The following is a 22,357-nucleotide window of genomic DNA, read 5'->3' on the forward strand; positions in this document are numbered from 1 at the left end:
TGTTCCTCATCCTCATATCCGACATAGACAAGGATGTCAGCCACAGCACCGTGTCTTCCTTTGAAGATGACACCCGAATCTGCATGACAGTGTCTTCCATTGCAGACACCGCAAGGCTCCAGGTGGACATCAACCGAATCTTTCAGTGGGCTGCAGAAAACAATATGAAGTTCAACGATGAGAAATTTCAATTACTCAGATATGGTAAACACAAGGAAATTAAATCTTCATCAGAGTACAAAACAAATTCTGGCCACAAAATAGAGCGAAACACCAACGTCAAAGACCTGGGAGTGATAATGTCAGAGAATCTCACCTTCAAGGACCATAACATTGTATCAATCGCATCTGCTAGAAAAATGACAGGATGGATAATGAGAACCTTCAAAACTAGGGAGGCCAAGCCCATGATGACACTCTTCAGGTCACTTGTTCTATCTAGGCTGGAATATTGCTGCACACTAACAGCACCTTTCAAGGCAGGTGAAATTGCTGACCTAGAAAATGTACAGAGAACCTTCACGGCACGCATAACGGAGATAAAACACCTCAATTACTGGGAGCGCTTGAGGTTCCTAAAACTGTATTCCCTGGAATGCAGGCAGGAGAGATACATGATTATATACACCTGGAAAATCCTAGGACCTAGAGGGACTAGTACCGAACTTGCACACGAAAATCACTCACTACGAAAGCAAAAGACTTGGCAGACGATGCAACATCCCCCCAATGAAAAGCAGGGGTGTCACTAGCACGTTAAGAGACCATACAATAAGTGTCAGGGGCCCGAGACTGTTCAACTGCCTCCCAGCATACATAAGGGGGATTACCAACAGACCCCTGGCAGTCTTCAAGCTGGCACTGGACAAGCACCTAAAGTCGGTTCCTGACCAGCCGGGCTGTGGCTCGTACGTTGGTTTGCGTGCAGCCAGTAGCAACAGCCTGGTTGATCAGGCTCTGATCTACCAGGAGGCCTGGTCACAGACCGGGCTGCTGGGGCGTTGACCCCCGGAATTCTCTCCAGGTAAACTGTTGTCTTGGTTTTAGATTACTGCTAACCAGAACTCCTAAATCCTTTTCGGAATCAGTAGTATTAAGATCTACATTATTTAGTTTATATGTAGCATGGTTATTTAACTGTCCAACATTTAGAACTTTGCATTTGTCAATATTAAACTGCATCTGCCACTTCTCCGACCATTGCATCAGTGTATTCAAATCATCCTGGAGTGCTCTAGTGTCCTCATTACAATGAACTGGATGGCCTATTTTGGTGTCATCAGCAAATTTGCTTATGTCGCTATTTATTCCCTCATCTATGTCGTTTATGTAGATTGTGAACAACAACGGGCCCAACACTGACCCCTGAGGAACACCGCTTGTGCTTGTGACGTGCCCCCATTCTGATTTCTCCCCATTTATGCAAACTCTCTGCTGCCTATTTGTCAGCCATGCCTCCACCCAGGAAAATTTTTTAGTGTTGGCTCTGACTCTAGTACCAGTGTTGTTAGTGTTGGCTCTGACTCTAGTACCAGTGTTGTTAGTGTTGGCTCTGACTCTAGTACCAGTGTTGTTAGTGTTGGCTCTGGCTCTAGTACCAGTGTTGTTAGTGTTGGCTCTGGCTCTAGTACCAGTGTTGTTAGTGTTGACTGACTAGTACCAGTGTTGTTAGTGTTGGCTCTGACTAGTACCAGTGTTGTTAGTGTTGGCTCTGGCTCTAGTACCAGTGTTGTTAGTGTTGGCTCTGGCTCTAGTACCAGTGTTGTTAGTGTTGGCTCTGACTAGTACCAGTGTTGCTAGTGTTGACTGACTCTAGTACCAGTGTTGTTAGTGTTGGCTCTGACTCTAGTACCAGTGTTGTTAGTGTTGACTGACTAGTACCAGTGTTGTTAGTGTTGGCTCTGACTAGTACCAGTGTTGTTAGTGTTGACCGACTCTAGTACCAGTGTTGTTAGTGTTGGCTCTGACTAGTACCAGTGTTGCTAGTGTTGGCTCTGACTAGTACCAGTGTTGTTAGTGTTGGCTCTGACTAGTACCAGTGTTGCTAGTGTTGACTGACTCTAGTACCAGTGTTGTTAGTGTTGGCTCTGACTAGTACCAGTGTTGCTAGTGTTGACTGACTCTAGTACCAGTGTTGTTAGTGTTGGCTCTGACTAGTACCAGTGTTGCTAGTGTTGACTGACTCTAGTACCAGTGTTGTCAGTGTTGGCTCTGACTAGTACCAGTGTTGCTAGTGTTGACTGACTCTAGTACCAGTGTTGTTAGTGTTGGCTCTGACTAGTACCAGTGTTGTTAGTGTTGGCTCTGACTAGTACCAGTGTTGCTAGTGTTGACTTACTCTAGAACCAGTGTTGTTAGAGTTGGCTCTGGCTCTAGTACCAGTGTTGCTTTTACAATAGACAATCATGGTTACTTAGAGTAAAAATATCAACAGCAGGTACAGTAAATGCTGATAACTGTACCTTTTCATAGCATCATAGACTGTGGGTACAAGAGCTACAACATCGTAAGCAGCATAAACAATCATGTCTTCAGATAGAGGTCGTCGTGCCCAGAACCTCTGGTCTCGCCGGTAAACATTTTTCATCTGCAAAAGAACCACCTGTCTTAGTGTAAATATTATCCTGAACATTCGAAAATAATTGAGCGTAAGGAATTATATTGTACACAAATAACCCGCACATAGGACAGGGAAGCTTATGACTATATTTCGGTCCAACTTGGACCATTTACAAGTCACACTAATACATGAAGGTGAGGATGTCGGTGTGTAAATAGGAGAGAGAGGGCAGGAATATGAGAGATGAAGAAAGAAAGTGGAGAAGTAGTGGTAGGAAAATTTGAAAATTCTTAGGACATTTATTGTGGTGGAATACAATTAATATTTCGGTGTAAAATCAGTTATCACTGTAACTCTCCCCATTTAGTAACTACCTTATTTCGTACAGGTTAGGTTAGGTAAGGTTCGTCAGGAAACAGGACAAGTGTTTCCTGACGCGGGTTTTGGATGATGACCCGCCGTTGGAGCTTTTGGTCATCTGACCGAGGCCTTCCGCTGGCTTACTGGTCAACCCCTTTAAAAATTATGTTCAGTTATAACCATTTCTTTCTTCTATTTCATACAGGACATCTGTACAGATCCTAACTAGGCTTGTTTAATTATTTACATACTTTTTTAAATTCAATATTACCTAGCTAAAATATGAAGTATGAATAATTCAGAATCACATATAACCTTCATTGTAATATAGTAAACCCTCCATATAATAGACCCCTTTCCATGTGACACACTTCGGAAATATACAGATCCACTGGGTCAATTAATTTGAAAACAATAAGAAAAGTTAGTTACAGAACTACCCACTGATATAGCATAATCTAAGTGTTCTCATTTTTCTGTAACATGATTTTTATTTACCTCATATACGTTTGTTTAATATTCATGTAATCTATTTTATTGAGACGATCATTGTCTACAGTCCTTCTAGATACAACAAAGTTTCATTTAGACTCCATGACGAGGCCTCAATAAGGAATTTCATAGCAGACCTAGAGACTGTTGACTGGCCTACAGAATTCTCCAATGCCAATGGTATTGACGATTGGACAGACATTTTTCTTAAATTACTTCGACTATACAACAAACTTTGTCCTATAAAAACGAAACAGATCACGAATAAAAGGCTCGGTTGCCCATGGCTAACCAGCAGCATTGTGAAATCCATTGATAAGAAACACCAATATGAAAAGCAATACAGACAGGGCTTAATACACAAAGATATTCTTAAACAATATTCATCAGTTCTCACCAAAGCAATAAAAAAAAGCCAAACAACTGTACTACTCCAGCAGATTCACTGACACAAGAGGAGATACAAAAAAAACCTGGAAAACATTTTCCCAGATTCTAGGGACCACTGAAAAAAACAAGAATATTGTCCTAACTAAACCTCATGAAGCACCACTGCATCCCACTGATACAGCTAACAAGATAAACGACTTCTTCTCAAACATAGGATCTAATCTTGCCAGTAAAATCCCACATACCAACACCCGTGCCGGGGACTACCTAGATGGGAATTTCCCAAATTCCTTCTATCTTGTACCAACTGAGCCCACCGAAGTCACCGCGATCATAAAGTCACTTAAAAATAACTCGGGGAATCTGTCTCATGTCCCACCATTATTGTACAAGTGAGGGGCCCATGTCCTTTCGCATGCTATTACATTACTTTTTAACAAGTCACTAGAAACTAGCACTTTCCCGACACTACTCAAGACGGCAAGGGTTACACCAATACATAAAGAAGGTGACCCTACAGATATAAACAATTATAGGCCAATATCAAACTTACCATTGCTATCCAAAATCTTCGAGAAACTCGTGCACAGGAGACTATATTCATTTATAACGGCACAAAACATACTCAACCCCTGCCAATTTGGATTCAGGAAAAATAAAAACACTAATGATGCAATTGTAGAAATGCTAGATCTGCTTTACACAGCATTGGAAAATATCTGCCAATATCCACTAGGAATTTTTATTGACCTAAGAAAAGCTTTTGACACAGTAGACTACGGCATCCTACTCCACAAACTTGACCATTATGGTATAAGAGGCCATGCGCTTGCATATTTCAAATCTTACCTTACTAATAGGTATCAGTATGTCACCATTAAAGACACAGCATCAACAACACAGCCACTTGAAACTGGAGTTCCGCAGGGAAGTGTCCTTGGTCCCCTGCTCTTCCTTATATACATCAATGATCTTCCAAACGTATCTCAACACCTGAACCCCATTCTCTTTGCTGACGACACGACTTATGTTATCTCTCACCCTATTCTTGCTACCCTCAAAATATCGACTTGGATGACAGCCAATAAACTTACTGTTACGCAGAAATGTGGGACAGCTGGGGGCTTGAGCCTTGTCTAAGGGCAAAGGTAAAAGTTACACACATCTCAAGCATAAACAGGCCACCCAGGGCTATCCCAGTCAAAATAGAAAGCGCTAAACCAGTAAGTGTTACTTCAATGGGTTGGTTAACAGAGGGTTAGGAAAATATATCTATTCAATATAACACTATATGCACACTCTAGAAAACACTTTCATGTATTTCGTATCCAGGCCCAAGAAGCAGCTGGCTGGTGGTCCAGTAACCATAACACTAGGCCTAGTCAGCGCCATTATTATTATAATCAAAAAGAAGCGCTAAGCCACAAGGGCTATACAGCCTAGTCAGCGCCAGGCCGACTCTACTCCACTCCCAACCTCATTTCTTATTTCCTCACTCATCCCACTGCACCCTGACCATGTCAGAGCCCAGGTGAGCATACAGGTAAGCCATAGGAGAGCCTATGGCTTGAGTTGGCTAAACAAAAGGAGTACACAACTACAAACTTAGCTTAAATACACAGCATCTCCGACACCAGCCTCCACACCATGCTGACTCCACGTGACTCCCCCCAGCCAGGCTTACCCCGGGTACCCAAACAGTTGGAAAATAAATACCTACTTCTTTATAATTATAGTTTAACCTACTTTACAGTACCCCCAAAAGCACATTATGAATTATAAAATTATGCTTTACAATTACAACATTCATACTATCATGGCACACTTCACTATATGTACATTACAATGTCATGCAGAACCCTGCATAACACTTACACTTAACACTGACAAAACCTACTACATTATGTTTGGTAGCAGAGCAGGTGTTGCACAACTTAACATTAAGATCGACAACACTCTAATTGCCAGACATAATGAGGGCCAATTCCTAGGCCTATACCTCGACAACCTGAATTTCAGCACCCATATCCAACACATAACAAAAAAAGTATCCAAAACAGTTGTAATCCTCTCCAAGATACGATACTATGTGCCACAAACTGCTCTTCTCACACTATACCATTCACTCATTAATCCATACCTCACCTTTGCTATTTGTGCTTGGGGATCACTTGCAGCAACAGACCTAAAGCCAATAATAACCCAACAAAAAGCTGCAGTAAGAATAATCACTAAATCCCATCCCTGGCTACACCCCCCCCCACTCTTCATAGATCTAAACTTACTCCCTGTTCAGAACATCCACACTTACTACTGTGCAATCTACATCTGCAGGACCTTAAATTCCAATATTAACCTTGACCTAAAATGCTATCTTGATAGTTGTGACAGGACCCACAGGCCTAACACCAGACACAAACATCTCTATGACATTCCCCGTGTCCGACTAAACCTTACAAAAATTCTATGTATGTCAAAGGGCCTAAAATCTGGAACACCCTACCTGAAAACTCTAGAACTGCACACACATTCATCACCTTCAAAACTACCGTTAGACAACATCTTATCTCCCTGATACACCCCGACAACTAACTACATGAAAACCACCTGGTCACACTTACACTCACTCACTCACCCACTTGACTATAATCACGGAAATATGAATCTTAATCATAAAATAATGAATCCTAACTAGTCATAAGTTTGCCTGTTATACTACAATATAGAACCTGTTTATTGTGCCAAGACAAAAGCATTTACATTGCTAAACTCCCAAACTATAATGTAGTCACTTAGCCTTAATACCAACTTACTCTATAATCTATATTAATTTAGAGTTAAGAATTAATCTAAGTCTGCCCGAAATACCTAGCCATGCTAGGTGTCCTAGTACCCCCCCCCCTCTGTAATTAGTATTTTATAACATGTAAACCACACAATATCCAAAACCTGTAAACCCCGCATTGTAATCTTTATAGAGAATTAATTTGATTGATTGATTGATTAAGTTAGGCTTAATTATAGTAATCATGGGGGAGCCCTAAAACCATAGGATTTATACAGCGCATGTAGAGGGGAGGGGGAATGGAAGGCGATCAGGCTCAATTCAAGGAACCGGAGCACAAATCCAATTCCCTAGATGAAGAGCCCTTCACCAGCATCAAGGAACCTCCCTTGAGAGTAAGTTAGGTTTAAGCTTGCCCAAAATGCTCAGCATAAGGAGACTGCCACGTGAGAAATGTAATGTTAGACAAGTTTGCGTAAATCATTTATTAAGTGGAAATAAAGTGATGGAACTTCTGGTGAACATAGTAACAAGAATCTGGGTCTGGCTTCTTCAAAGTCAACTGGGATTACCTGGAGAGGGTTTCGGGGGTCAACGCCCCCACGGCCTGGTCTGTGACCAGGCCTCATGGTGGATCAGGCCCTGATCAACCAGCCCGTTACTGCTGGCTGCAGTAACAGCCTGGCTGATTAAGCGTACTTGTGGTGCCTCTGCTTTTCATTGGGGGGATGTTGCACCTTTTGCCAAGTCTTTTGCTTTCGTAGGGAGTGATTTTCGTGTGCAGATTTGGGACTAGTCCTAGGATTTTCCAGGTGTATATTATCATGTATCTTTCTGACCTGCATCCCAGGGAGTACAAATCAAGGAATTTCAACCATTCTCAATAATTTAGGCGCTTTGTTGTACTTATACATGCTACGAAAGTTAAGATAAGATAAGATTTCGTTCGGATTTTTAACCCCGGAGGGTTAGCCACCCAGGATAACCCAAGAAAGTCAGTGCGTCATCGAGGACTGTCTAACTTATTTCCATTGGGGTCCTTAATCTTGTCCCCCAGGATGCGACCCACACCAGTCGACTAACACCCAGGTACCTATTTGCTGCTAGGTGAACAGGACAATAGGTGTAAGGAAACGTGTCGGAATTTCCACCCGCCGGGAATCGAACCCGGGCCCTCCGTGTGTGAAGCGGGAGCTTTAGCCACCAGACCACCGGGCCACCCTGTTCTCTGTATATTCTCCAGGTCTGCAGTTTTGCCTGCCTTGAAGGGCCATTAGTGTACAACAATATTCCTGCCTAGAGAGAACAAGCAATGTGAAGAGAATCATCATGGGCTTGGCATCTCTAGTTTTGAAGGTTCTCATTATCCATCCTATCATTTTCAGACTAGATGTGGTGGATACACTGTTGTGATCTTTGAAAGTTAGATCCTCTGACATTATTACTCCCAGGTCCTTCACATCAGTTTTTCCGCTCTACTGTGGATGGAATTTGTTTTATACTTCCATCCAGTTTTGATTTCCTAGAGTTTTCCATAACGGAGTAATTGAAATTTATCTTCAAAGAACTTCACATTGTTTTCTACGGCCCATTTAAAATTTGGTTGATGTCCGCTTGGAGCCTAGCAGTGTCTTTGACAGGTGACGCTGTCATGCAAATTGGGCAATACCCAAAATGATGACTGTGTTTTGAGCCTCATGAAGAGGGGGGGGGGGGGGAAGCGTTTTGCCTTTTTTTTTTCTTTCTAATTTTAATTAAATTTTTCCTGTGAATTAAACAGCATTTGAAACTTGTACAATGTGTCTCTTTTCACTTTTTTCCTTATAGTTTGATAAAAAAATATATAAAATTGTTATATTCTATAGGTCTTGCAAGATTCCTTTTTCAACAAATTTGTTAAGATGTACAATGTTCTAGTTGACATCAGACGGAAGATAAAGAGTTAGATAATTATCCTAGAGAGAGAAATGAGCGAAACGTCAATAGATTGCATTCTACAAAATGTTGAAATTTGCCTTTTTCTTTTTTTGAGGAAAAAATCCATTAAAACAAAAGGGTAATACATATCACAAATCGCCTCCCCTGGATTATAGAACAATCATTCTTCAATAACGTGTGAAAAAATCATGATGATCCTATAAAAATCATGATGATCCTATAAAAATCATGATGATCCTATAAAAATCATGATGATCCTATAAAAATCATGATGATCCTATAAAAATCATGATGATCCTATAAAAATCATGATCCTATAAAAATCATGATGATCCTATAAAAATCATGATGATCCTATAAAAATCATGATGATCCTATAAAAATCATGATCCTATAAAAATCATGATGATCCTATAAAAATCATGATGATCCTATAAAAATCATGATCCTATAAAAATCATGATGATCCTATAAAAATCATGATGATCCTATAAAAATCATGATGATCCTATAAAAATCATGATGATCCTATAAAAATCATGATGATCCTATAAAAATCATGATGATCCTATAAAAATCATGATGATCCTATAAAAATCATGATGATCCTATAAAAATCATGATGATCCTATAAAAATCATGATGATCCTATAAAAATCATGATGATCCTATAAAAATCATGATGATCCTATAAAAATCATGATGATCCTATAAAAATCATGATGATCCTACAAAAATCATGATGATCCTACAAAAATCATGATGATCCTATAAAAATCATGATGATCCTATAAAAATCATGATGATCCTATAAAAATCATGATGATCCTATAAAAATCATGATGATCCTATAAAAATCATGATGATCCTATAAAAATCATGATGATCCTATAAAAATCATAATGATCCTATAAAAATCATGATGATCCTATAAAAATCATGATGATCCTATAAAAATCATGATGATCCTATAAAAATCATGATGATCCTATAAAAAGTCTTCGCAAAAAAATAAAAATAAAATCAATAACTTATTCCTGAGTTATTCACATACATAGTTTGTGTGAAACTCTAGGGTGGCGGCGCGCCACCTCTCACCCACCAGCATAACTCCACTCTGATCGGCGACTCATAAGTCACTCAGGTACTGGTGGTGTGTGCAGTGATCACTAGTGACTCGTAAATCACTGAGGTACTGGTGGTGTGTGCAGTGATCACTAGTGACTCGTAAATCACTGAGGTACTGGTGGTGTGTGCAGTGATTACTAGTGACTCGTAAATCACTGAGGTACTGGTGGTGTGTGCAGTGATCACTAGTGACTCACAAGTCACTGAGGTACTGGTGGTGTGTGCAGTGATCACTAGTGACTCGTAAGTCACTGAGGTACTGGTGGTGTGTGCAGTGATCACTAGTGACTCATTAGTCACTGAGGTACTGGTGTGTGCAGTGATCACTAGTGACTCGTAAGTCACTGAGGTACTGGTGGTGTGTGCAGTGATCACTAGTGACTCATAAGTCACTGAGGTACTGGTGGTGTGTGCAGTGATCACTAGTGACTCAAGTCACTGAGGTACTGGTGGTGTGTGCAGTGATCACTAGTGACTCATAAGTCACTGAGGTACTGGTGGTGTGTGCAGTGATTACTAGTGACTCATAAGTCACTGAGGTACTGGTGTGTGCAGTGATCACTAGTGACTCATAAGTCACTGAGGTACTGGTGTGTGCAGTGATCACTAGTGACTCGTAAGTCACTGAGGTACTTGTGTGTGCAGTGATCACTAGTGACTCGTAAGTCACTGAGGTACTGGTGGTGTGTGCAGTGATCACTAGTGACTCATAAGTCACTGAGGTACTGGTGGTGTGTGCAGTGATCACTAGTGACTCATAAGTCACTGAGGTACTGGTGGTGTGTGCAGTGATTACTAGTGACTCATAAGTCACTGAGGTACTGGTGTGTGCAGTGATCACTAGTGACTCATAAGTCACTGAGGTACTGGTGTGTGCAGTGATCACTAGTGACTCGTAAGTCACTGAGGTACTGGTGTGTGCAGTGATCACTAGTGACTCGTAAGTCACTGAGGTACTGGTGGTGTGTGCAGTGATCACTAGTGACTCATAAGTCACTGAGGTACTGGTGTGTGCAGTGATCACTAGTGACTCATAAGTCACTGAGGTACTGGTGTGTGCGGTGATCACTAGTGACTCGTAAGTCACTGAGGTACTGGTGTGTGCAGTGATCACTAGTGACTCATAAGTCACTGAGGTACTGGTGGTGTGTGCAGTGATCACTAGTGACTCATAAGTCACTGAGGTACTGGTGGTGTGTGCAGTGATCACTAGTGACTCACAAGTCACTGAGGTACTGGTGGTGTGTGCAGTGATCACTAGTGACTCAGGAGATGCCAACAAAAATATTTACATAGAAACAATCATAAAAACCGTAATTTCTGGAGTGAAAAAAAAACCCGAATTGGCATCCTGTCGTCTTGACCTCAACAGCTAAAAAAAAAAAAAATCGAAAAAGATACTTAGAAATGTTCTAGCAACAAGCTGATTACATCAAAATGCCAGAATTACGCACTATTTTTTGGCCAAACAATTTTTTTTTTCAAAAATTTTCGATTTTTTCGGAGATAGTCTCGGAGAACGTTCCTCTCTCCCGGAAAATTCATTAGGATCATTGCTCTTAGACTGATAAGCAGTTTGCCGAACACAATTTTAGCGTACCTTTGATATACCTTCAATGAGTTTTGAGAGTCATTCTAGAAACAAACACATATGCAGTTTAATGTGATCCTTTATTGACAACGTTTCGCCCACACAGTGGGCTTTTTCAAGTCACAAACAGATCTACCTAGTAGATCTGTTTGTGACTTGAAAAAGCCCACTGTGTGGGCGAAACGTTGTCAATAAAGGATTACATTAAACTGCATATGTGTTTATGTTTCCATTGTGTCGGTATTTTATACCATTTATTTTCACAGTCATTCTACTCACAGACCAGACCCATCCCTAGGCCAGGCTCATTTGGTGCTAGCCTGGTCAATCGGGCTGTTGCTGCTGGTAGCTCACTGCCCTACATACCCATCACAGCCTGGTTGATCTGGCACCTGGTGAAGATACTTGTCCAGTTTCCTCTTTAAGACTTCTACACTTGTTCCAGCGTGTTTCTCTCTTCTTCTGGTAAGATGTTGAATAATCTGGAACCATGGATGTTGATAGTGTTCTCTTATTGTACTCACCGCATCCCTGCTTATCACTGGCTTTATTTTGCATTTCCTGGAGATCTGGAGAGTTAGCCACTATCTGGAGTTTTATCTGGAGAGAGTTCCGGGGGTCAACGCCCCCGCGGCCCGGTCTGTGACCAGGCCTCCTTAGGTCAGTGTCCCAGGATGCGACCCACACCAGTCGACTAACACCCAGGTACCCATTTTACTGATGGGGAACATAGACAACAGGTGGAAAGAAACACGTCCAATGTTTCTACTCTGGCTGGGAATCGAACCCAGGCCCTCACCGTGTGAAGCGAGAGCGTTAACCACCAGGCCACCAGAGCCACATCTCCCACATCTCTCGCTCCAGTATGTTATTATGGCAGTGTGCAGATTTGGGACAAGGCCCTCGATCACTTTCCAGCTCATGAAAGAAAACGCTACAACGTATACTGCCAGGCATATCATCTAAATGGGACAAGAAGACACAGACCAGCCGGACCATGGGAAACAAAAAGAGGAGCCATAATCTCTCCAGAGAAGGTTTTTTTTAGTGCCAGGAAGGAAAAAAAAAGACTGGCAAGAAATGACAAATCTTACATCAGTTGAAAACACTTCTGGAGCAGAGGCACAGTCCTTGGTCTCCACTCCAGAACAACTGATATTAATGCCAGCAAATGAAACCCTTTACCCTAAATTCCATCAATATAACGACATTCATCTTTGCAAACATACATGGGTCTAAAGCCATCAACAAACAACAAAATTCCTTACATCAAGGGACTGCTCAGAGAGTCAAATGCAATGTTTTCAGCTTTCTGAGAGACCCAAATAAAGGATCATTTTGACAACGAAATATGGGTCCCAGGTTATAACCCATTCAGATACAGACTAAAGAGGCAACAGGGAGGGGTTGGCTTGTATGTCACAGAGTCACTCATTTGTTCAGAACTACTAAACACCTCCAATGATGTAGTTGAAGTTTTGGCAGTAAAGACTGAAAAACCATTGTATGTGGTTGTATACAAGCCTCAGGATGTAACTTCCCAGCAATTCCAGGAACAGCTTTTGAAAACTGACCACTGTCTGGAAAATCTCCCAACCCAGCCCCAAACATCTTGCTACTGGGAGATTTCAACTTGAGACACCTAAAAGGGAGGAGTGTAGCAAATAATATTTTAGCAGAGATCACCCCAGGAGGCAGCTCAGACGAAAATTCACACACACCTAAGCTATTAAATCCCCGCACCAAATTTACTTTAAACCAGCAAATATTAGAGCCTACAAGACTAAAAAAATACGCTGGACCTCATCCTCGCTAACAATGACGATCTGATAGGTAATATGACTCACGAAATCGTAATGACACGATTACAAACAAACCATACCACAAGCGGGGTTAGAACCCACGATCAGAGTCAAAATTTCAGACCGTCGAATTAGCCACTGGGCCAGCTAGCCACAATAAGATTCATCCAACTAGGTATCCAACTAGGTTGAATTAATCTTATTGTGGCTAGCTGGCCCAGTGGCTAACGTGACGGTCTGAAGTTTTGAGACTGATCGCGGGTTCTAACCCCGCCCGTGGTATGGTGTGATAGGTAACATAGCCGTATCAAAGACATTTCACTCAGATCACAACATAACAGAGGTACAGACATGTATGCACAGGGCTCCTAACCAGCAGAATGTGATCAGTTATGAGGGTGTCTTCACAAAATTCAACTTTGATAACAAAAACATACAATGGGAACAAGTCAACCATGTCCTAAATGAAACAAACTGGGAAGATATCCTAACCAACACGGATCCGAACCTTTGCCTAGAAAAAATTAACTCTGTGGCACTTGAGGTCTTCTCAAGGCACATTCCATTAAGAAAAAGAAAGAGAAGATGTAAATTAGAAAGAGAGAGATGCTCCCTATACAGGCAAAGGTGAAGGATCACAGAGCTTCTGAGAGGGGCCAATATATCTGAAATACAAAGGGATATATTGGTCAGAGAAATGGTAAATATCGAACTTAAGCTTAAGGAATCTTAGAGGAAACAAGAATCTCAGGAAGCACTAAAAGCCATAAAGGAAATTGAAAAAAAAAAAAACTTCTATGTCAAATCTAAGGGTAAAACAACATCCAGTGTTGGGCCCCTGCTTAGGTAAGATGGGACTTAAACAAATGACAGCAAAGAAATGAGTGAAATACAAAAGTCCCAATACGACTCAGTTTTCAGCGAGCCGTTAACCAGACTAAGGGTCGACAATCTGAGACCCAAAATTTGGTCACCTCAAAAATCTCTCATATTATCCTACCACCACCAGACTTTGAAAAGGCAATAAATGACATGCCAATGCACTCTGCTCCAGGCTCGGACTCATGGAACCCCATGTTTGTCAAGAACTGCAAGAAGCTCCTGTCACATGCCTTCAGCATTCTATGGAGAAGGAGCATGGACACAGGGGTCATCCGACACTCTAAAAACAACAGACATAGCCCTACTCTACAAAGGTGGCAGTAAAGAAATTGCAAAGAACTACAGACCGATAGCATTAGCAAGATCTCCAACCACCTAGATACCCATCAATTTACACAACCCAGGGCAACACGGGTTTAGAGCAGGTCACTCTTGCCTGTCCCAGCTACTGGACCACTATGACAAGGTCCTGGATGCTATAGACGATAAACAAAATACAGATGTAGTATACACAGACCACAAAAGCCTTCGACAAGTGTGACCACGGTGTAAGAGCCCACAAAATGTGTGATAAAGGTATAACAGGAAAAGTTGGTAGATGGATCTATAATTTCCTAACAAATAGAACACAAATAGTAGTAGTCAACAGAGTAAAGTCTGAGGCGGCTACGGTGAAAAGCTCTGTTCCACAAGGCACAGCACTCGCTCCCATCTTGTTCCTCATCCTCATATCAGACAGACAGGGATATAAGCCACAGCATCCTGTCCTCCTTTGCAGATGACACCCGAATTTGCATGACAGTGTCCTCCATTGAAGACACTGCAAGACTCCAGGCGGACATCAACCAGATCTTTAAATGGGCTGCAGAAAACATGAAGTTCAATGATGAGAAATTTCAATTACTCCGATATGGAAAACGTGAGGAAATTAAAACTTCATCGGGGTATAAAACAAATTCCAACTACACAATAGAGCGAAAAACTAATGTCAAAGACCTGGGAGTGATCATGTCAGAGGATCTCACCTTCAAGGACCATAACATTGTATCAATCACATCTGCTAGAAAAATGACAAGATGGATAATGAGAATCTTCAAAACCAGGGATGCCAAGCCCATGATGACACTCTTCAGGTCACTTGTTCTATCTAGGCTGGAATATTGCTGCACACTAACAGCACCTTTCAAGGCAGGTGAAACTGCTGACCTAGAAAATGTACTGAGAACCTTCACGGCGCGCGTAACGGAGATAAAACACCTCGATTACTGGGAAATCTTGAAGTTCCTAAACCTGTACTCCCTAGAACGTAGGAGGGACAGATACACGGTTATATACACCTGGAAAATCCTATAGGGATTAATACCAAACTTGCACACGAAAATCACTCCCTATGAAAGCAAAAGATTCGGCAGATGATGCAACATTCCCCCAATGAAAAGCAGGGGTGCCACTAGCACGATAAGAGACAACACAATAAGTATGAGGGGGCCCAAGACTGTTCAACTGCCACCCAGCATACATAAGGGAGATTACCTATAGACCCCTGGCTGTCAAGCAGGTACTGGACAAGCACCTAAAGTCAGTACCTCACCAGCCGGGCTGTGGTTCGTACATTGGATTGTGTTCGTCCAGCAGTAACAGCCTGGCTGATGAGATCCTGATCCACCATGAGGCCTGGTCACAGACCGGGCCGTAGGGGGCGTTGACCCCCGGAACTCTTTCTCCAGGTATACACACACATTTGTTTTCCTGGATATGTGTGGAAATAATTCTCCCCATTCCTCCTAAGTAGATTTTGTTGCAGTCCGTACATGGTATGGTGTACGTTTAGTCCATGCATGATATGGTGTACACTCGGTCCATGCATAGTATGCATGGACATCCAGGATATGCAGCTGGATCTTCTGCCACAATGCCAGTTAACGGTACAAGCTGCATGCGAGTCTGAAGATGTGACGGATGAAGATCTCACGAACTTGGAACTCCGACGTGTCTTTAAGAACACAGGTGACACTGCCCTGGGCATAGATGGTGTCACGTACTCCATGATTGCACAGGCTGGTCAGAGTGGACAGGAGGCCATACTAGAAGTTATAAACAAGTCGTCGAGGGCCGGGACACTCCCAGCAGCTTGGAAGAAGGCTACGATTGTACCAGTTCCAAAGTCCAATGACCCAGGCAGTTTGAGACCCATATTGCTGACCAGCTGTTTGGCCAAGACTGCTAAGAGGATGTGTTAAACCGCCTCCTATGGAAACTTGGACTGCCACATCACACATTTGGCCTCACCAAAGTGGGTACAGCAGAGTGCATATACACCCTACTAAGCCAGATTGCTGACATTTGAGCTAGCCATCCCCACAGCAGTTCTAGCAATATTCATGACTCACGAAATCGTAATGACACGATTGCAAACAAACCATACCATGGGTGGAGTTAGAACCCACGATCAGAGAGTCATAAAACTCCAGACCAATGCGTTAGCTCGGAAGGGGATCAAAGGACACCTGGCCTGGATAGAACCCTACCTCAGGGATAGGCAGGCCTGTGTCAGCTTCCAGGGATACTACTCTTCCTTTAAAACCCTGGAAAACGGCATGCCACAAGGAAGTGTGCTCAGTCCTACCCTGTTTAACATCCTTATGCAGGAACTCGTGAGCCTTCCCTTCATAGTGTTACGCAGCTCCTCAGCTATGCTGATGATCTTGCACTCGTAGTGAATGGGAAAGGCAATCTGGGAGCGACAAGCCCAGAGAGCTTTGGACCTAATAATGCAGCCTTGCAAAGAACTAGACCTCAAGATCTCCGCCGAGAAATCTCTTGCAATGATGTTCAAGGGACCAGATCCTGTGAACAGATTACGTATTCAGGATATAGAACTTGAGTGGACAGGTTCCTACCTATACTTGGGAATCTACACTGATAAAAAGCTGACCTTTCAGAAACAGGCCGAGTATGTCTGATCCCGTGCTGTACTCAGACTCAACGCCATGAGAGCCTTGACGAGGCACGTGAAGGGGCGAGCAAAGATAGACTTCGCTTGTACTATATACCTGGAGTTTACCTGGAGAAAGTTCCGGGGATCAACGCCCCCGCGGCCAGGTCTATGACCAGGCCTCATGGTGGATCAGAGCTTGATCAACCAGGCTCTTACTGCTGGCTGCACGCAATCCAATGTACGAGCCACAGCCCGGCTGGTCAGGTACCGACTTTAGGTGCTTGTCCAGTGCCTTCTTGAAGACAGCCAGGGGTCTATTGGTAATCCCCCTTATGTATGCTGGGAGGCAGCTGAACAGTCTTGGGCCCCTGACACTTATTGTGTTGTCTCTTAACGTGCTAGTGACACCCCTGCTTTTCATTGGGGGGATGTTGCATCGTCTACAGAGTCTTTTGCTTTCGTTGTGAGTGATTTTCGTGTGCAAGTTCGGTACTAGTCCCTCTAGGATTTTCAAGGTGTATATAATCATGTATCTCTCCCGCCTGCATTCCAGGGAATACAGGTTCAGGAACTTCAAGCGCTCCCAGTAATCGAGGTGTTTTATCTCCGTTATGCGCGCCATGAAGGTTCTCCGTACATTTTCTAGGTCAGCAATTTCACCTGCCTTGAAAGGTGCTGTTAGTGTGCAGCAATATTCCAGCCTAGATAGAACAAGCGACCTGAAGAGTGTCATCATGGGCTTGGCATCCCTAGTTTTGAAGGTTCTCATTATCCTTCCTGTCATTTTTCTAACAGCTGTGATTGATACAATGTTATGGTCCTTGAAGGTGAGATTCTCCGGCATGATCACTCCCAGGTCTTTGACGTTGGTTTTTCGCTCTATTTTGTGGCCGGAATTTGTTTTATACTCTGATGAAGTTTTAATTTTCTCGTGTTTACCATATCGGAGTAATTGAATTTTCTCATCGTTGAACTTCACATTGTTTTCTGCAGCCCATTTAAAGATTTGGTTGATGTCCGCCTGGAGTCTTGCAGTGTCTGCAATGGAAGACACTGTCATGCAGATTCGGGTGTCATCTGCAAAGGAAGACACGGTGCTGTGGCTGACATCCTTGTCTATGTCAGATATGAGGATGAGGAACAAGATGGGAGCGAGTCCTGTGCCTTGTGGAACAGAGCTTTTCACCGTAGCCGCCTCAGACTTTACTCTGTTGACTACTACTCTGTGTTCTGTTTGTGAGGAAATTATAGATCCATCTACCAACTTTTCCTGTTATTCCTTTAGCACGCATTTTGTGCGCTATTACGCCATGGTCACACTTGTCGAAGGCTTTTGCGAAGTCTGTATATATTACATCTGCATTCTTTTTGTCTTCTAGTGCATCTAGGACCTTGTCGTAGTGATCCAGTAGTTGGGACAGACAAGAGTGACCTGCTCTAAGGCCATGTTGCCCTGGGTTGTGTAATTGATGGTTTCTAGATGGGTGGCGATCTTGCTTCTTAGGACCCTTTCAAAGATTTTTTTGATATGGGATGTTAGCGCTATCGGTCTGTAGTTCTCTGCTATTGCTTTACTGCCCCCTCTGTGGAGTGGGGCTATGTCTGTTGTTTTCAGTAATTGTGGGACGACCCTCGTGTCCAGGCTCCCTCTCCATAGGATGGTAAAAGCACGTGATAGGGGTTTCTTGCAGTTCTTGATGAGCACGGAGTTCCACGAGTCTGGCCCTGGGGCAGAGTGCATGGGCATGTCATTTATCGCCTGTTCGAAGTCATTTGGCGTCAGATAGGCTTGTGTTTACCAAATTCTGTGGCTCTCTCATAAAAAATTAATTTAGATCTTCGACTCTCAGTCTGGTTAGCGGCTTGCTAAAAACTTAGTCATATTGGGACAAGCTCTGCGCTCGCTCACTGACTACGGTGCACCGACGTTGGCTCATCTATTTCTGCAGAGCAGGCAAAGGGTGGAGGTCGTACAAAAACAGGCGATAAGAACTATGCTTGGGGCCCCCATCAGGACCAACACAGTATGTCTCAGATTTGAGGCCCGGCTTCCTTTCCTGGCTGACAGAGTAAGATACATAAACGCCTGCAGAGTAGCCACGAATCTGCAGCGGCAGCAAGGTAACCCACTGAGAAGACGGATATTGGCAACCATGACATAAGATCCAACTCTCTTCAAGGACTACTCTTGGATTCGTTCGTTTTGTACTGCTGGGCGGAAGCTGCTGCCTATACAACTACTGCTTGAGAAGAGTTGTGATCTTCCTGTTGCTGGGTATCATCCACCACCTCCCTGGCGTCCAGATCCGGCCGATGTTTGCGTCATGCAACTACCTACCTCTAAGCGTCTCTGTAGTCAAGACACCCTCAGCAATTATGTTGTGACAAGCATGGCACTGGCAGTGACGCACATGTGCAGTATATTTCACAGATGGCTCTGTCGACACTGACAGAAAGAGCATCAGCTGGCATATACCACAATCCTGATGTGTTTGACCAGGTGTGGGTTCCACCAGTTTGGAACCCACACCTGGTCAAACACGTCAAGAAATTAGAGAAAGTGCAAAGGTTTGCAACAAGGCTAGTTCCAGAGCTAAGGGGAATGTCCTATGAAGAAAGGTTAAGGGAAATCGGTCTGACAACACTGGAGGACAGGAGGGTCAGGGGAGACATGATAACGACATACAAAATACTGCGTGGAATAGACAAGGTGGACATAAACAGGATGTTTCAGAGATGGGACACAGAAACAAGGGGTCACAATTGGAAGCTGAAGACTCAGATGAGTCAAAGGGATGTTAGTATTTCTTCAGTCACAGAGTAGTTAGGAAGTGGAATAGTCTGGCAAGCGATGTAGTGGAGGCAGGAACTATACATAGTTTTAAGACGAGGTATGATAAAGCTCATGGAGCAGGGGGAGAGAGGACCTAGTAGCGGTCGGTGAAGAGGCGGGGCCAGGAGCCGAGTCTCGACCCCTGCAACCACAATTAGGTGAGTACAATGGTCACACACAAGGCTGGCGACTCGCTGACCACTGTACGATCCTTCAAGCTGAGCTAGTGGCGATTCAGCAGGCATTGTCACATGCCCTACGACATCGGCTTCGACCTGTCATACATGTTGACTCCACCTCTGCAATCAATGCCCTCTCCCATCCACAACCAAAGGACAACGGTCACCTCATCACATCGATTCTGAGCATAATGACAGTCTTAGAAGTTCAGGGTAACAGATCGACATTGAACTGGATCCCCAGCCATGCTGGCATCCGGGAAAATGAGGCTGCAGATGATGCGGCCAAGGCAGCCACAGATTATCCACATGTTGGGATTACCGTCCCCATTAGCCTACGCCAGACCAAACTGGTGGCCGCCAGAGCAATTAAACTTATGGGGGAGGTCCTAGGTGATACCCCATCTCAACAGTGGTACTGAGCAGCGACTCAGGGAGAACCCCTTCCATATGACAGAAGCTGGTCCAGAGCGCAGTGTACCGCCTTCCATCGGCTTCGTTTGGGCTTTCCCACAGCCAAGATGATGGTAGACAAGGCAGAGGAGATGTGCCGGCACTGCCAGCACGTTGTCCAGCGCCCCCTAACGCACTATCCCTGGAGTGCCAAGTTACTGAGGCACTCCGTAGGCAACTAGCACTGACGTCCTCTCCCGAAGAAGACCCAGAGAGGACTGCGGCTACCCTAGCGTACCATGGAGTCAACGCCCCAGACAAGCTGTTGCCTGTGATAACATATCCTCCTCCTCGCTAGTGTGTCCACAGTTAGGAGTGCATGTGTGTGCATATGCCTATCTCAGCATGCACATGTAAATGATCCAATGTTCATATTACAGACGGTGTTGTCGCTATGAGACGCACCAGATCATCTGTCCAGAACAGTGCCTGAGCAGCATACGTTGCAACATAGCAGAACCCGTTCTCCTTCGGGAGCCAGTGACGGGTCATCCCAAGATTAAGATCCTTGCCTGGACCCCGGTCTTGGTGAACATTATACATACATACATGGTATGGTATACACTCAGTCCCATGCATGGTATGGTGTACACTCATGCTTCAGGAAGAAGATATGGTATGTTGATAAATTAGACACATTTGCAACTCTTGGGTATCTTTATTTAGGAAACGTTTCGCCACACAGCGGCTTCATCAGTCCATACAAAGGAGAATCGTGAAGAACAGGAGGAAAATGAGGTAATCAGTCCCTCAACCTTGAGTCGATGTGATCAGTCCATCAATCTTGAATAGAATACAGCATATGAGTGGAGAAGTAGCTTATATACCGTAGGCAGGAGAGGTGCAGCAGTCGTAGGAGGTGCTGCACCTCTCCTGCCTACGGTATATAAGCTACTTCTCCACTCATATGCTGTATTCTATTCAAGAGTGATGGACTGACCACATCGACTCAAGGTTGAGGGACTGATTACCTCATTCTTCTCCTGTTCACGATTCTCCTTTGTATGGACTGATGAAGCCACTGTGTGGCGAAACGTTTCCTCAATAAAGATACCCAAGAGTTGCAAATGTGTAATTTATCAATATGTCGGTTCTCTGAACCATCCATCTACATATGTGTTGGTGTGTGTACTGACCTGATCTTTGCGAGGGTTGACGGGAGCATTGTATGAACGACACAGTGTGTTCAGGGATATATTCTTGACTTTGTACACAGGTTTTCCTGTCTCTTGCTGCTGCAACACTGCATGCGCCGCCTGCAACACAAACATTCCATTAACATTAAAAAGACAAAAATGAGACACAAAGAAATCCAGATTTTGATTTTGCCAGGGAAGTGGCGAGTTTATTGTGCACTCCATATCCATCCTGTGGAGGGTAGCGCAAGAGCATATGGATACACAAAAGGCCTAGAAACTAGGCCCCAAAAGGATTAACAGGTGTACATAGGGATTTATATGTACATATCTACACCTGTTAACCTTTTTGGGGCCTAGTTCCTGGGCCTTTTGTGTATCCATATGCCAGAAATTACAAAAAAATACAAATTTTTTCGTGTTTTATATCTAAAATATTTTCAGAAATCGCACTAAAAACTGTTTTAGGGACCATTAAAATCCATTGCAAAAATTATATAAATTACCTTAAATACAGCATATACATCTATCCGAAAGCTACATTGTATCTGTAAAATAAGAACTGAATCTCTGCTGTGTTTTCCTTGACGACGGATGATGTACTTTTGTTAGTGTTGGCTAAATGTCAGGTAATTACTGATAGCCCAGCATGTCTTGAATGAAAGTCCCGTCCATAAGACCATCCATGGGACAGAAAGCCGTCAATGAGACAGAAGACCTTCCATGAGAAACAGATTGTCTATGGGGCACCAAATTAATAAATTCAGGGACAACTCACTCAGAAATGTTCAAGAAATGTCAAAGTATTTTATCCACAGTGGCATATTACAAACCATTCTGGAAAAATACTGTGACGTTGCTCACTTTAAATAATGCATTACCATAGTTAT

The 22,357-nt window shown here is 43.3% G+C and overlaps 1 protein-coding gene across 1 annotated transcript in view; it reads right to left on the reverse strand.

Annotated features, from left to right (window-relative positions):
- The window catches only part of LOC128704929 (uncharacterized), a 193,604-nt gene that overhangs the window by 84,209 nt on the left and 87,038 nt on the right, over positions 1-22,357 (reverse strand). Inside the window, exons 3-4 of the mRNA XM_070104387.1 lie at positions 21,468-21,587; positions 2,463-2,587 (exon numbers count right to left, since the gene is read on the reverse strand). Coding sequence (XP_069960488.1) covers positions 2,463-2,587; positions 21,468-21,587 — 245 coding nt within the window. The remainder of the gene's footprint in view (positions 1-2,462; positions 2,588-21,467; positions 21,588-22,357) is intronic.

Source organism: Cherax quadricarinatus, chromosome 91, assembly GCF_038502225.1.
Source record: "Cherax quadricarinatus isolate ZL_2023a chromosome 91, ASM3850222v1, whole genome shotgun sequence".
In the NCBI taxonomy this organism is placed as follows: Eukaryota; Metazoa; Arthropoda; class Malacostraca; order Decapoda; family Parastacidae; genus Cherax; species Cherax quadricarinatus.